This window comes from Macrobrachium nipponense, chromosome 1 (genome assembly GCF_015104395.2).
Source record: "Macrobrachium nipponense isolate FS-2020 chromosome 1, ASM1510439v2, whole genome shotgun sequence".
Classification (NCBI taxonomy): Eukaryota; Metazoa; Arthropoda; class Malacostraca; order Decapoda; family Palaemonidae; genus Macrobrachium; species Macrobrachium nipponense.
Genome location: NC_087200.1, coordinates 89,117,588 through 89,134,016, shown reverse-complemented (window position 1 = coordinate 89,134,016; position 16,429 = coordinate 89,117,588). Strand labels below are relative to the sequence as shown.

The window sequence follows — 16,429 nt, the reverse complement described above, 5'->3', positions numbered from 1 at the left end:
GAGGCGCATTCTTCGTGCAGTGACAGTGATATGAGGCTGTTTAGAGTGAACGCCCACGAAGTGAGGGCTATCTCTACCTCGGTAGCCTTTCACAAAAACATGGCACTAGGTGACATTTTGAGTGCCACCTTTTGGCGTAGTAACTCGGTGTTCGCTTCACACTACCTGCGGGAGGTGAAGACAGCATACGAGAACTGCTATTCGCTTGGGCCATACGTCGCCGCAGACACTATTTTGGGGGCAGGAAGTAACGCTCATCCTATCCTTTAGGTTGGTTAGGTGAGCTTTTAATTATTGTGTTTTTTATGGCTGTAGGGTCGACCACCTAAGGCGGACCTCCCTTCCTTTAGCCTAGTTATGTGGGATTTAACCTTTGGTAGACTAGGCCAGGTGGTATTTTTTGCTTCGTTGCCCTCATTGTATGGTCAAATGGTCTAGTCGCATTGTGGTCACGCCCCCGCTGACAGATCATCTAGAACTCACCAGCTACATAGGTCACTACCTTGCTGGAGACTAGTAAAGCAGAAGCAGACTTTGGTGACAGTAATCACGAAGTCAGCTATGCTAACAGGTAAGGAACCAAGATGTCAATCATCTGCATGTATATGTTTACTAAAATCCTATTATGTCTCTCCCCACCTCCAAAGGTGGGATTTAGCTATATATATACTATCTGACAGGTAAGCTTCATGAACAAAATGATATTGTTATGATACAATAAAGTTTGTTCATACTTACCTGGCAGATATATATATTCAAAGTACCCACCCACCTCCCCTCAGGAGACAGTGGCAATAGAAAATCTGAATAGAAAATGGGAATGGTTCCTGATACCCGCCTCCCAGCGGCGGGAATGGGTACTAACCACCTGACTCCCACTACGTGTGTCGTAAGTTTTGAAATTCTGTCGGACTTCGGAGAATACAGCTATATATATATCTGCCAGGTAAGTATGAACAAACTTTATTGTATCATAACAATATCATTTTTTTAGTAGGGAAAAACTCTATCACGAGAGTATATATAATGTTCTAAAGGGTCCACAATAGTACAAAGTGTAAAAAGTCCGTGTATAATTTTGAAGACTTTACAGAAAGCTTTCGAACCCTTCCCTGGGTTCATCTTTAGTCCAAATGAACAAAAAGTTACGACAGTACAGAGGTAAATTTAAAAAACAAGAATTGTTGAAGATCGTTGACAACGGTCGTTAGCTCGTTAATGGGCCAGGTGAAGAAAGAGGGTAGTTAACAACAACTAGGTGATACCCTCTCCCCTATCAATCCTTCTGGCTGCAATCCTGTTGGATCTTCGTACAGGTTGTTGCAACATTACGTGAAGTCCTTCATCCAAGGGCGTAGATTGGGCACCGTTATCAGACTCCCCCGGGGCAGCGGTTACCTGGACTGGAAGAGGCAAGGCAGAGGCAGCATCAGGAGAGGGAAAAACAGAGCCTGTCCTACAGTTAAAATCTTTTAAAAACATACTAGTAATATAAAAATTAACAAATGGGTCTTCGTTGACAAAAGACTTGTTTCCCTTGAATGATTCTCCCAAACTTATAGCAGCTCCCTCGACTAGTCGTCTGACATTTACATTGTTACTTTTAAAGATAATTTTAGCCTTGTTCCAGTTGGGTCTATGATCATTCCTGAATGCATGTGCTACTATTGCGCTGTTTTGTGATTGTAGTTCATAAGCTCGCTTATGTTCGCCTAAACATATATCTAGTCCCCGTCCACTTTCACCAAAATATTTACTATTACAACTCCCATACACGGTAGTTTGTAAACGCGCCTGGGACTATGGGATTGTTCCGACACGGCATACAAACCTTCGGTCCTTTTACAATAGGAAGGTACTAGCGGCAGCTGGATAGGTCGTAAGCTTTCGAACAAGGGGTTCGGTAGTTAACTGCTTGTCCGACAGGCGCGCAAGCGGCGCGACTGGTAGGTAACAAACCACTTTTGCTTTCGGCCTGCTGGCGTGTGGACGTGTATCATCGCTCTGCCCGCTTCATCGTCGTTGCTTTCGCATGATTGTGTTTTTCTTTTTCTATTTATCTAGTGAAACAAAATTGTAAGTACAATCATTTCATATTTATTTCCATTGAATTCAATTGTGAATTAAAGGATCTTGGTTTCACACGCCCTCCGATTACCCGAGTGCCGGGACTGAAGGGCGTAAGTGCGGGAATTCATTTTCCCAGAAATGATCCTCGTATTGTGTATGCTCGGTGCCGAGGGCGGGAGAGCGCTCGCTCCGAGCGTATATTTTGGTTGGAATGTGTAGATGAAAATCGTAAGTAAGTGCTCTTTTTTCATTTATATTTTTTTTTTTTTTTTTTGACCTGTATGCTATGTTCCGCGCGAATGCGCTCGGCACGGAAACTGATTCTGTATGGAAGTGGAATCGCAAGTACAGTATTCTTTTTCATTTTCCATTTTCATATATTTATTTTGATTGTAGCAATACTCATTTTGGATCAGTTTCCGAGCTTACCCGGAAATTGATCCTTTTCCCCTTTTTATTTGAATGAAGTGAAATCGCAAGTGCAGTTCTTTTTCATTTTCATATTTTATTGAGATTGCATTGTTTACGGGGATCAATGTTTTCCGCTATTTCCCGGAATTGATCCTTCCCCGCCCCCTTTTTATTGTATGAAGTGGAATCGCAAGCGCAGTATTCTTTTCATTTTCATATATATTTTGATTGCATCAATTCATTATGGATCAAGGTTTCATAAACCTTGATCCATAAAGGTAAGGAATGGATCCTTTTACCCTTGCGCTCGGTACCGAGGGCGCCAAATGCGCTCGATCCGAGCCCTTATTCATTGTGAAGTGAATCGTAATGCAAGATTCTTTTTCATTTTATTCCTTTTATTATTGATTGCATCAATATTATTTGGTTCAAGTTCCGCTCAGTCAGGAATTGATCCTTATGCCCTTGCATTCGGGCCGATGGCACGATTGCTCTCGGGCTCTTTATATTATTGTTGGGTACATGGGTGCTGTGCAGGGGGTGGGGAAACGAGAACCCCGCCCCCCCGCTCAGCTCCCACAGATGGCCCTTCCCCTTGGGGGGGGGGAGGTTATCGGCGTTCTTCTCCTCGCCCGATCCGTCGAGCGCGGGGGGAGGGCGCTCAGTGCCCGATGTACAATTGTATTCGGGGTCTTCCACTCGTTTCGGAGAGGGCTCACCCCCCCGCGCGAGGGGACTTCCCCCCCACTAATCGCTATTACTGTTATTCCGCAGGTGCTACTGCCACGAGGGTGGACCGCTTGGTGAGGTATGGGGCGTCCTTCCATTTGCAGGCGTGCTAGTGTCCATGGGGCTGCGGTTCTATGTCTGGGCCTACTGCGGTCACCCATAGAGTGGTGACCACGCTCCAGGTGACGACGTCCCTCCTCACCTGGTGTACTCGCCTCACGGGGCTAACAGTCTTGCCTACAGCCGCTGTGAAGTTGCCGTGCGCCGTACCGAGAGGGGGGCGTGCCGCCGCCGCTCGTGGTTGCCGCGCTGCCGCGATCACACTTCCGCTGCCCTAGAGCTCGCCCCTGGACCTGCCGCCGGTACCAGGATGTTGCTGGCTGCTGCTCCACTTCCTGTGTTTCGGTGCTGCCTGCCGTACCTGCCGATTCTGGGCTGACTGTCCATGCAGTTGCTGCGCTGGCTGTCCCTGCCTTGTTGCTGCGCTGGCTGTCCCTGCCGTTGCTGCGCTGGCTGTCCCTACCGATGCTGTGCTGCTGTGCGTGCTGTTCCTGCCAGATGCCCATACCTGCTGATGTCGTCCCTGTTCGTGGTGGTACTACCCCAGACTTTGGTCTGTCTGTACAGGTGCGTCCGGGCCCTGTGGCTTCGGCTACAGCAGCCCCGGCTCCGCCCTGGATAGCAGATCTTACGTCTGTCCTGAGGAAGCTGACGAAGAAGAGGAGGAAGGTGGTCGTCGTCGTCGTCTTCATCTTCTTCATCGTCGTCGGCTGCCGCCTCTTCCCTTCGACTTCTAAGGCTTCACAGCCGAGGAAGAAGAAGGTTGCCTCCTCCCTCCTAAGAAGTCTCCCTCGGGAGCTTCCTCGGGACCCGTCTCACCTCGGTGGGACGGGAGGGTTCCTTCCGCTGGTCCTCCTGCTCCTTCGGGAGCGGGGACGTCTCTTCTTCCGCAAGGAAGGAAAAGACTACGGGGACCAGAGGGGTACCGGCTAACACCGGTACTTCCTCGCCTGGTGTCAGTGGTCTGCCACTGCATCAGGGTCCGTCTCGGCCTCTCGTCGCGGGAGGTACCGAGTGTACGGTCGCCTACCAGCGACCGTGCAGCCAGGAACCAGACCTCTGAGCCCGCTCAGCGTCAGGTTCACGGCACGGGGCGGAAGACTGGTGACAGCCGCTCATGCGACTCTCACCAGACCAGCTCTCACTCTCGCGGCGAACAGCTGGCTACCCGGGACGTGACGGTCCACGACCGACCACGGGCTGAGGCTGGGAAGAGGGTACCTCCCGTTCGCCGGTGCAGCCACGGCTGGAACCAGCGACGTGACGTGGCCGTGAGGACAAAGCACCGGTCTCACTGTGACAGTGGAGCCTGCAGGTCGCCTGACCGTCGCTCTCACAGAGAGCGATCGGGTACGGCAACCAGCACCAGCTCTTCTGACACTCGAGATCGGGGCCGCTGTGCTCAGTCCAGCCGTTCTCCACAGCGAGACGGTTCGACCAGGCCTGCAGCTCGATCGCCACCGCGGGTTGACGATCGCCTGCAGCCCTCCAAGCCTGCTGGTTCTGCCAGCGAGCACGAGGGAGCGTCAGGTCTGCCTCTCCCGTACCTTCAACCTCCTCGGGTTACACCGAGAGGAGCGAGGTATTGAGGAGTGATCGTGAGGGGTGCGCCCCTCATGATCCCACCACGACGCCCTATGTGCCAGGCACGGTTTCTTGGACGGCCAGGACGTATTGCGCAAGTGGATGGGGAAGACCGAGAGGGCTGTCGCTGTTCCTTCTTAGGAGGAAGGTTCTCGGAATATGCTCTTGTTCGAAGGGCTTCAAAGTTAAGGGTCCCACTCTGCAAGATGCTGTGACTTCCGAGATCCAGAGGAACTTTGCCGAGGTTATGGCGCTGATTCGTCAGCACAATGACCTCGGGAAGGAGGATCGCCGCTCCCACCAGCAGAGCCACGTCTCGGCTCGAGTCGTTTTGGGGCACCCGAGAGGGAACCCAAATCGACGGTGGGTCTGCCGCGATCGGAGCTTGCCGACTGTGTTGAACCAGGTAGTCTCTCTTCTCCGGACAAGAAGGCTCTCTCAGTTCTGGCGGTCGAACAAGCTACTTCACCTCCTCTACTGCGACGAGGCGTTTCTACGTGTCTTCAGACACGTATTTGAATACCCTTCGGTCCTCCTGAGGTTTCGACCTCGACGAGGACTGGAATGAGTCGGAGGACGTATCGGCTCTCTCCTGTCAGGTGTTCGATCAGCCCACCCAGACGACGTTCACAGTGGCGGCAGACACTTACCTACAGTATGAGTTTTTTTTTTTCGTAACCCTCCTCGGGAAAAACGTTTCTCCTGACGATACGTTTTCCCAGGCTCTTGAGAGGCCATCGCCGTAAGGCGATGGCTGCTCCTTTTCTTCTCCAACTGCTAGTTCCGCTGGGAAGGCGAGCCAGTATCCAATTCCTCCCCCATTCCCTCTCTCCTTACGGCTACGAGGGAAAGGGGAGGGATCCTACAGAGATTTCTCTGTAAGATCCCACGTTAGGGGCTGCGCTACCGGGGGGACCTTCGGGTCCTACCGACGTAAGCCCCGGTCATTGAGGAGGGATCCTGCCCCTTTCTCGATTTCTACGGGAATCGAGAGGACCACCAGCCGATATCATTTGACGAATTCGGTGGGGGGTTTCGCAGAGTGCTTAGAATTCTACGGAATTTCTAGCGCACTCAGAGTGTTCGAGTTTTTTACGATCTCCAAACACTTAGGCAAGACCACGGTCCAAAGTGAGCGAGAATCCCCGATAATTGTTACACGATAATCGGGAACCCTCGCTTATGCTCGAATTCCTGTAATTTCTAGCATTTGGAAGAAGACTGCTGCTGAAAGAAGAGTATCTCACAGTAGGGCGCTTAACCTGGAATAGAGAAGAACGGACGGGAACTTCCAGTTTGGCTTGAACTATCGTCTTCGGTATTCTGTTCACCATTGAAGCTTTCCTTTGGGAAAGACTTCTCTTCACTCTCTTGACTAGAGAACGAAGGCGGTCGATCTCCAATCCTTATTCTCATTCCTCGAGGGGAAAATGATTTTAGGATGGAGGTCGTGGTACAGAACCTACAAATATACTACTTACTATATTACCCTCGCGACATGATTCTTTTGCAGTTGAATTGTCCGGGGCCGGTAGGCGCATACCGTAGTTTAACTCTACGGTTTTGTGACCGAGACGAATTGTATCTTAATTGAACTGCAACTCGGGGTTGCCTGCAACCTCCAGCAGTTATCAGTTTCGATTTTAGATACTTGGTATTGTCATGACAACACCAAATCAGCTTTTGTATTTACCGAAATCCGTTTCGGTTAAATATAATTTGCTCGAGCGTATTCTTTATGCTCGATGGTTCTAGCCGAACGCATTCCTTCGTGGAATAATGGATTACCTGGCAACTCAGGGATGACGAGTCACCGAGAGCTACTGCGTATTGAACTGCCTGATAGCGGCTCAGTATCAGCTAGGTCTCGGAGATGCACGGTCGGTTACGTCTCTCTCTCCCCTGGTTGGATTGACTACCGAAACCGTATATCTGCCCAACAATCATGGACTTAGGTCTCTGATTAACGGGGGGATTCTCGCAATAATGAAGGACCATCTACTGCTGTGACGCTGCGATTTCATCGCCTTCGACATTGCGAGAATTTTCAACAGAGATATCTCTGGACTCTTTCATCTTTCTGTTTACCGCACGGTAACAGAAGTCTGTACTAGTCAACCGCTGCATCGCACCGCGATAATGCGAATGATTTTTGCAGACATCTGAGTTTGTCTTCAAATATCTCGTATTCGTAGGTGTGCAATTTCATTGCTCGCCCCGAATTAACAGATATGTCAGAAGACATCGCCTACTCTCCGACCTGACAGCTCTACTTCCAAATGTTTCAGCCCATGAGAAGCAGTTCTTCAGGCAGTAGTTCCCTGTCTTCATTACTGGAAGCGCGTCCGCTTTTATTGCAACTACGATCCTCACCGGACAGCAATGAATAGCGGTTAGCGTTCTCAAGTCTTGTAGCACAGGTTCAGAATCTTGAGAATCCTTCTCTCGGTTCAGCTGTGAAGACGTAGGTTGCATTTTCTGTACACCTTCGTCTTCAACGTCACATAGTGTTGTTTCTCCTTAGCCGAGAATCAACTATACTATGAGATATCTTGCCATCAAGGACCTCGGTCTCTAGAAGGCAATTGACTTTCGCCTGTTGGGCACATGCCTTAAGAGAGTCATCACCTTGCCTTCTGGCATCGGTGACGAACAAATTATTTGTTTAGTCTCTTGGCATAACCCTTTTAAGGCGAAGGTCACGTGACTTGCTCGGGTGCTTGGACAACTTGCCTCCTACCGAACGCAGTCAGTAGGCAGCTGTCAGAGCGCCCAAGTCTGTTACGAACTTCGCTGTGGACTTAGTTCGGTTGTTCCATAACAATCTTTTCTTCGTCCTAACGGCTTGTCACAGTACCCATACCATCGACACCCACCATTGAGTGTCGGTGTCCTATCCACTACCGAGAACAACAACTCGCTGCAGACGGATAGACCAGTATGGGTACAGGACATCACCGGAAGTCGAGAAGAGGGATAGGTCATACGACCATTCCCTTCTTTTCCTCTGAGGTAATTGCATGACTTTTCCTGCGAAGTCAAGCATCCAGGGGATGGGGATTCGTGACGCTCGATTTCGTACCGAATTCGTAGCGAAGACTCTGAACCCTTCGGTTCCTGACGATCGGTTAGAGTCCTTCACAATCCCCTCCCTAATGGACTTCACCGCCTTCGATGCGAAGGAGATGCTGCTTTGTCCTGTGAAAGCGCGACGCGCTTTCTGAAGAAACTCGACATCCCAGGCTGAGTGTTGAAGACTCTTCGTCAGCACCAAGATGACCTAGAAGTACACTCCCTCGAGTTACACAAGAACTTCTCCGTGGCGCAGGTACTGAAGGCAGGGGTCTGGTACAACCAGACCACGGCACCTCCTTCTACCTTTTGGATATTGCCCACAGGTCCTTGGATCGTTTTCCTTAGGACCCCGTGGTGGCTGCTCAACACGTTGTCTAGCTAACCCAGACCCTAGCAGGCTGAACAGCATCGAGTCCTGTGTGACTGTAAGAATAGATAAGTGAATGAGAGAGTGACTGGCTTCTCTTCCTATCTTTTTCTACCCCTCTACCTGTGGGTAGAGAGGGATACGGTCATCACCTTGCTGGATAAGGACGAGATGCCGGTGAGCTACTCGACAGAGCCCATCCTATCCCTTTCACTAGGGATGTGGGAGCGAATATCCACCACTTCCTCCTACAAGGGGGGGGGGGGGGGGGAAGTGGATGCCACAAGAGACAAACCATAACTTTTATGTTGCCTCTTGCAAATAGGAAACTTGTTCTTGTTTGCTGGTACGAAGAGATACGCTTGCCTCTCTCTTAGTACTTGGTCCAGAGGGTCTGACCATTGATCCTGCGGTTGCACACCCGATCAATCGGACAGAGGCTTGGATCCTCCCTCGCTCTTACGACCAGGGAGCATTCCAAGGTTGGGCGAACACCAGTCTGTTCACAAAAGACTCAGATTCCTCCCACCAAGAAGTGAGTCTTCCTATTGTAAAAGGACCGAAGGTTTGTATGCCGTGTCGGAACAAAAATGACAATTTGTCCAAAATTGCATTTTTCCTAACTATACAAACCTGAGGTCCTTTTACACATAGCCCCCACCTCTATGCCACCCCCTCACTCTGCAGTTTTTGCTGTGGGCCAAAAGCAAAAGTGATTTGTTTACCTACCAGTCCAGTCGCGCGCGCGGCGCGCCTGTCGGACAAGCAGTTAACTACCGAACCCCTTGTTCGAAAAGCTTACGACCTATCCAGCTGCCGCTAGTACCTTCCTATTGTAAAAGGACCTCATGGTTTGTATAGTTAGGAAAAATGCAATTTGGACAAAATTGTCATTTTTTATCATTGTTATTGTTTCTTAAGAGGGAACGTCTTATTGTATTTTTCATATTTGAAACACAATTTTAGTTTCCTTCTGACTTTTGTTGATATGTCCACTTATATTCTTTACTTCTGGATTAAAGGGAAGGGACAATACTTTTTTGGTTTTTCCTTAGTATTATCTCTCAGTCCATAGAACGAACCTTCCTTGCTCGCGAGATTGCTTTCTCAATGAAGTGAGGGGGATATCTGAGACTCTAAAAGTAGCCGTGATGTGTTTAAGTTTCACCGTCTATATATTCGAGTCGCAAATTCTGAATGCGCATAAAGCAAAATTCATTATAACGTTACCATTTTATTTCTTTTGAGTGAAAAGAATAAAAGTGGACATAACTCTTGGAATTGGTAGATTTCCGGTAAACTGAAAATTTGTACCTCTGGCTATTACAGTCCCTGTACACAAAAACTTCTAAAAACGGTAATTTAGAATCCACTTCTACTTCTGTTGTGAACTTAATTGATGGTAAAATGCTATTTGCTATTTCTACTAGTTTCTTTAGCTTTTCATCCACATATCTCGCCCATAAAACTGGTTTTGTTTCTTCATCACACCTGTTTAAAATTTCTTTTTCCACAAACTCCATGCAAATGTTAGCGAGGACAGGGGACAGCCCATGGCTACACCTTCTTTTTGAGCAAATCCCTGATTATTGAATTGGAATACAGTGGACGAGACACATAATCTGATAAGGGAGAAAAACTGCTCCGCGGGAATGGGGAAAGTCACATTACCTTGATCATGTTCTTCCTGTAACTTTGTGATCACGTAATCTAATGGAACGTTGGTAAATAATGCCGTAACATCTAAACTCGCCATCCTCGCCCAATCTACCCAATTAACTATCTTTGACCGCTGTTATAAACTGGAATGAATGCTGTAAATGAGCACTTGAGAACGTGCCAAGAAACTGAATCTGAACCTGAGCCAACCACTCTGCCTAATGTGTGTGTTGCGGTTGAACCACAAGCAGCAATAATAGGCCTGAGGGGGCACCCAGGTTTGTGAACCTTAGGAACACCATAAAAGTAAGGCCTTGAAGAGATTTTTGATAAGACTAATTCTTTGTGCAGAGGATCAGAAAGGGTATTGGCTACTTTTCTAAGTTTTCTATTAAATTCTTGTTGCATTTTGGTGGCAATGGGTGGGGACCGCAGTGTGAGATAAGTTTGGGTATCATTTAAAAGGGCATAAGCTTTCTCCAAATAATCACTTGTGTTTATGACTACTGTAGCTCCTCCTTTATCAGCTCTCATGATCATGATTTCTTTTGTTTCTTTTTAAGGAAGCTAGTGCCAGTTGGTGCCTTTTAGGTAATACATTAAAGTAGCTATTATTTATATTATCATTTAGGATAGCACCTTTTAAGAAATTTATAGTAAAGTCTGGGTATTTAGAATTAAACAAATTAATACTACTAATAGAGTTTAGTACATCAAGTTTGTCTGTGCCAGTACAAAAACCCATAACCAAGTTAAGAACTTCAAGTTGTTCTTTATTTAATAAAACTGTGGAAAGATTATTTACTTTATTAGTAGAATAGTCCCATTTTGAATAATCTAGTGCACGCATTAATTTGTTATGTAGGCTCTGTTTATGATCCCTGGCCCTAGCGGCAACTACCTCACCTGCTCTTTGCCTGGCACCCTCGAATCTGGCAGATTGTAGATGGTCTCGAAGTTCTCTGAGTGATGAGCGTAATTCCAGATGTAAGACCTCGACATCCCATTTAGCTTCCTGTATTTTGTCTTGAAGGAGATATCTGGCAAATTCAGGAAACTCTTCTCCCAGGAAGGAGGTACGAGAGCAGATTACAAAAGACTTAGGTAAGATATGTTCCTCCAAGCATCTGTGGAGGAAGGCCAGCTGATTCTTCCTTCTGAGCCACCTGGTCCAACGGAGCACCACCAACCGGTATGTCAACAGCTCTTCTTGTGAGGTAAAATAGATATCCATGTTCTCGATTTAAAATTAATGTAAACGTGGAAAATTTTAGTAGGGAAAAACTCTCTATCACGAGAGTATATATAATGTTCTAAAGGGTCCACAATAAGGATGAAGGACTTCATGTAATGTTGCAACAACCTGTACGAAGATCCAACAGGATTGCAGCCAGAAGGATTGATAGGGGAGAGGGTATCACCTAGTTGTTGTTAACTACCCTCTTTCTTCACCTGGCCCATTAACGAGCTAACGACCGTTGTCAACGATCTTCAACGACACTTGTTTTTTAAATTTACCTCTGTACTTGTCGTAACTTTTTGTTCATTTGGACTGAAGATGAACCCAGGGAAGGGTTCGAAAGCTTTCTGTAAAGTCTTCAAAATTATACACGGACTTTTTACACTTTGTATTATTGTGGACCCTTTAGAACAATATCATTTTTCATAGCTAACAAACCTGAGGTCCTAACCTTATACTCCCCATCTCTAGCTACCCCTCTCTTTTTCTGGGTTGGGGGAAAGACTGATGCATCATGGTGTTCTATGCCTGGTTGGTGACCAGTTTCCACCTCTTATATGCATAAGGAGTAAGGAGTTGCCAGATGCTACAGATTCCGTGCTTTACAATCTTTGATTGTTTTTAACCGGTTTCCAGCTGGCAAAAGAAGATTATCCTATTGTTAAAACATCAGGTTTGGTAACAATGAAAAATACAAATTTATTTAAAATTTATCATTTTTCTAAAGTGTTGTGCAGTAAAGCCGGGTAAATGATGTAGAGGGGACTGGAGAAATGGTGTCAAATACTACCAGTTTAGGACAACATGTTCAGCCTCCAAGTAATTCTTTGAATGCTGCAACTAGTGGAGTTGCAGCATTTCAGCCTTAATGTGAGAGTCGGATATTTTTTACTTCATACACTGAAAAGTAATGTGCTTCCCTCCACTTAGTAGCAGGTTGATTATATTTTAATGTTTAAATTTGTCGTTATAACTTAGTGGTATAATTATTTTGAATGATAGAGTTGTTGTAGCTAATATGTAAATCACCCATTTTTACACTTTCAGGAGCTGTTAGTCCGTTTAACTGATGAACAAGATCCATTTATGCTCTATACATGTATTGTTTGTGAAGATGATTATCAATCACTTCGACAACATCAGGGTTTACTCATAGATTTCACAGCCTTTCCTCACAAGTTTGTGGAACTAGTTAACACTTGCATCAGAGAAAACCAGACCAGTTCTCCAAGGTAAGCCATTCCATTTTGTAAACAAATTCTCTAAAAATTATATATTATGTACATATTAGGAGATACATATAAATTTGATGAGCTGAAAGGCTGCATACCACAAGCTGCCAGTCATTAATTTGAAGGCACATTATATGATTTAGAACAGAGAATACACAATACTGAATATGAATAGTAGCATGCAACACCACTAGTTTCAAATCAAGCCAAGTAATACTATATCACCTTTTAAACATAATAACTTTTCTGGGCTCAGCTCGTGTCGGCCTATGAAAGGATCCTTAATATCATTCTTTCTAGGTAAAATTAATCTAAAATTACCAGAGAAAAACAAAATTAAGAAAATGTCAGTAAAACTGACTCGCTCACTCTTAAAAAGAAGTGTCGTATGGTAATAGGGCGAGTGGGAATCACTACCACGAGACATTCACCAATTAGAAACTTCCAATCAGAATCCCCTTAAGAGAGAGCTGATACCAACGGGCGATGCAGCCGCTACTACTACTACTAGAGGACGCCCACGGACAGCAGCGCCCCTAGCGGACATCCTTAATTATTAGCGCTAGCGTCAGACGCATTATTTTTCTGTGCTGTGCTAATTTCGGATTATCCTATTCTTCACCATGGAACGCTCTGCAATTGCAACGGCTAAGTTAAGTAACTCATAAGTAATGTTTTTACCACATTTTTATTTTTATCTTCCGGGTACCAGTATTTTCCTCCTAATAGGTCATATACGGTTTCCGGTTGTCTCGTGGTGGCGCCATGCTGCCTCGTTAAGAATTCCCGGTCCTCCATACTGGGACTTCTTATACTTATGGGCTTTCTATGTTACGTTCATTGTCTTTTACATCGAGTTTTAGCTAGTTTAGCCCTCCTACCATCTCTCTTAGTTGGTATTTAGGCTATTATTATTATTCCTGCCCAGCATCCCGGCTCTTGCTCTTCATCGGCTATCGCGTGGCTCCGAGTAGGCTTCTGTTTCTTGGAACAGTCTGCCTCCTCTGGGCTTCTTTCTCTTTTACTAAAAGTGTCTTTTCCATCTTTTCGATGTATATATTATATTAGGGTGTTAGGCTAGCCTAGGTGCATGTTCCTTGTATTGGTACAGCCTGGTTCACGTGGCCCTCTCACGGTTGTGTTGCTCGCGGCCTAGGCCACTTGTGGTCACGTGTTCCATCGCACCTTACCCTGCCCCTGCCCTCCCTTCCTGGTATAGGGAGGGGCTGGGACCCCTTGGTTGTCATGACAACCTCAGTCGCCTTCTCTCTCTCTCTGAGGTGGCCAGGGGTTCCTCCCAGCGGGGGGTATAGGGCGACCACTCATGAGGTACCGGGTCTCCGAGCGGGGTAGTCGGTGAGGCGGGGAGGAGTAGGCCATCCCCCCCCTCTCTCTCTCTCCCGCCATGTTACGCCGAGACCTTCCTCCTCCCCCCTCCCCAGTTGCTCAGCCACCTTCCTTCGCTATAACGAAAGGAGCCTTCCGTCGCAGCCGGGGCACCTTTGGTTATAGATACTGGCTCCGCCAGCTTGCGGGGTGGGGACTTCTAGTGGTCGGTTGCTTGCCTACTATATCCTTACATCTCTCCCCCGCTACCGAAGGGAGCTTGCTTCTTACCCGTGCACTCTTCTAGTAGACGGGTGGAGAAAGGTTTGTTATTATTGTTATTTTAAGGATATACCCTAATTTTACGATGAATTGTTTAATATTATTTATATATCTACCATCCCGCCATTTTCCGTCGTGGTTTCCAATTTTACCACCACTCCTGGTTGGTTTCCCTTTTGTCCCCCGCCATCAGCGGAGCTATAGCCTAGGACACCCAACCAACCTTGTTACCACACGTATTATGGCGGGGCTCTGGTTTAATCTAACTTTATTGCTCCGGCACCAGCGGAGCAACTGTTAGGCTGTAAGTGTTTTCCTGATACTCATGTATCTTTCCACTTACAGGCTACCAACTGTCAGGTTCCCCCAGCGTGCAACGCGACGTTGTACGACCCCTGCGGCCACGATGAGTGCAGGTCTCACGCCCCTTGTGCCACGTCATTTAACGAGATGATCGTCTGGCACCCAGAAGCCTGCGCCATCTGCTACGACCCTAGTCGGTCAGCTGGGAGATGGGGTAAGTCCATTATAGGCTTCCTTATCATTTTACTAACAACTCTTAGTCATAAGTTTGTTAAACCCCGTTCCGCCATTAGAAGCTCATCTCGCCCTTTCTTTCAGGCTACTGGTGTGGGGAGGGAGGTCGCCCTCGCCACCCTGAAAGCGTGGGTGGGCGGCTTCGGGAAGAACGCCGCCAAAGGCCAGCCGTACATTCTGGACAAGAAGCTGGCCGTCCAGATCTTCCCTGCGGGCAAGTCAACTGGGTATGTTGACCCCTTGTCCGCAGCCCCTCTGATAGCCTCCATCCAGCAAGATCTCCAGCAATCCTTTGGGGTCGTAGCTTCCCAGGAGTCGGTCCCGGACGTCGCTGCCCTGGACCTAAACATCGAGCCCATGGCGGTAGGGGCAGAGGATTTGTTGGTTGAGGTAGGTGTGTCGGGCGGCAGCCCAAGGTCTTTCCTTGGGTGCTCCTGGATCTTCTCCTGTCCCTTCTTCGAGCGCTTCTTTCCAAGGCTTTGTGGGATCTGAGATCCCTACCCGCTCTCCCGCTCTCTCTGTACCCCCAAAGGTGAAGAGGGACAGAGAGAACCGAAGACTCTAGCTAAGACAACTTCTAGGAAGTCGTCTTCGTCTTCTTCGGCTAGGAAGTCTTCGACTTCCTACGCCGACGCGGTGAAAGCCAAGTCGAGTTCTTCTCACTCGAAGAGCTCTAGAAGCAAGGCTTCTAAGGAGAAGGCTCGCGCTCCCGCCGAGCCAATGCCTTCTCCTGCCTCCACCGCTTCCACTCCGGCAACGCCGGTGGGAGGAGCAGGACCTAGCACCTTTGATCCCACTGCTTTCTTCAGCAGTGGTGTGAACAGGTGGGCGAGTTGGTTGGCTCGCAAGTCTCCGCCCTGGGGACGAGATTCGAGCAGATGTTCGCACAAATTGTCGAGCACTCTGTCTCAATCAGGCCAGTCCATACAAGATCTCTCTAACAGGGTTAGAGAGAATGAGGACTGGGTAGCCGGGCTCTCTCAGGTCCCTCTTCCAGTCTCCCCAGTGCCAAGCACTGGCATTCTCCAACTCCCGCCATACGACTCTCTGCCAGCTTTCTCCATGGAGAATCCATGGAGAGTAGCTGCCTACGCTCCTTTTAAGGATGGGATGATCTCTATCCCGGAGTGTGGAACTCGGAGGATTGAGGACTTCGAGTTTTACCCTCCCTCCGGGTCGACGCAGCCTTTCATCGGTTATGCTAGGCTGACTGTAACGGCTCTGACTAGGGAAGACAAGATCTCTAGAGAGTCTGTTCTATACAGTAGGGATCATGCCCAGCGGGAATGGGTTCACTGCCTTGAGGACTGGGAGTGCACGACACTAAGCTCCAGGCCTATAAGAGTCCTTTTACTATTTTTCGCGACGGAAGAGGAGGCTTCTCTTCCGTTCGCCACGAAAATAGTAGAGAAGACCTTCAGGCAGTCCTCAAGGATGAGCCCATGCCACAGTTGAGGGAGGCGGAGTCTACTCTCCGCTCTTCCCGGCTTTCGGAGAATGTGGGAGAACTTGCCAGCTACGTTCACGCTTGGTAAGCTCAAAAACCGGACTGCGCCCAGGACCAGTTTCGGCGAGAAGCTGCCAAGGCTGCCTGATTCCCCTAATTCCAGGCAGAGTTTGACGCGCGAACCAGGTTTGGCAGGTCCCTCATTCTCTTATAATAACAGAAAATGGCTGCTCTCTCTTATGCGACGGAACCGCTGTTTAAGATCTTGGCAAAATCTCAGTTTTCAGACGGTCCTAACAGATGCTTTTCGACTTCTTCCAAGCTAGGAATTGCCGAAAGCCACGTTCTGCAGGAGTGTACTATTAGGCACGAGCCTAATAGACTCTTGGCTTCTAGCATGTGGGAGCGGA

At 47.8% G+C, this 16,429-nt stretch overlaps 1 protein-coding gene across 1 annotated transcript in view; it reads left to right on the top strand.

The window, feature by feature from the left end:
• The window catches only part of LOC135219445 (spindle assembly abnormal protein 6 homolog), a gene marked incomplete in the record, with an annotated part of 207,012 nt that overhangs the window by 39,169 nt on the left and 151,414 nt on the right, over positions 1 to 16,429 (top strand). Inside the window, 1 exon segment of the mRNA XM_064256236.1 lies at positions 12,243 to 12,427. Coding sequence (XP_064112306.1) covers positions 12,243 to 12,427 — 185 coding nt within the window.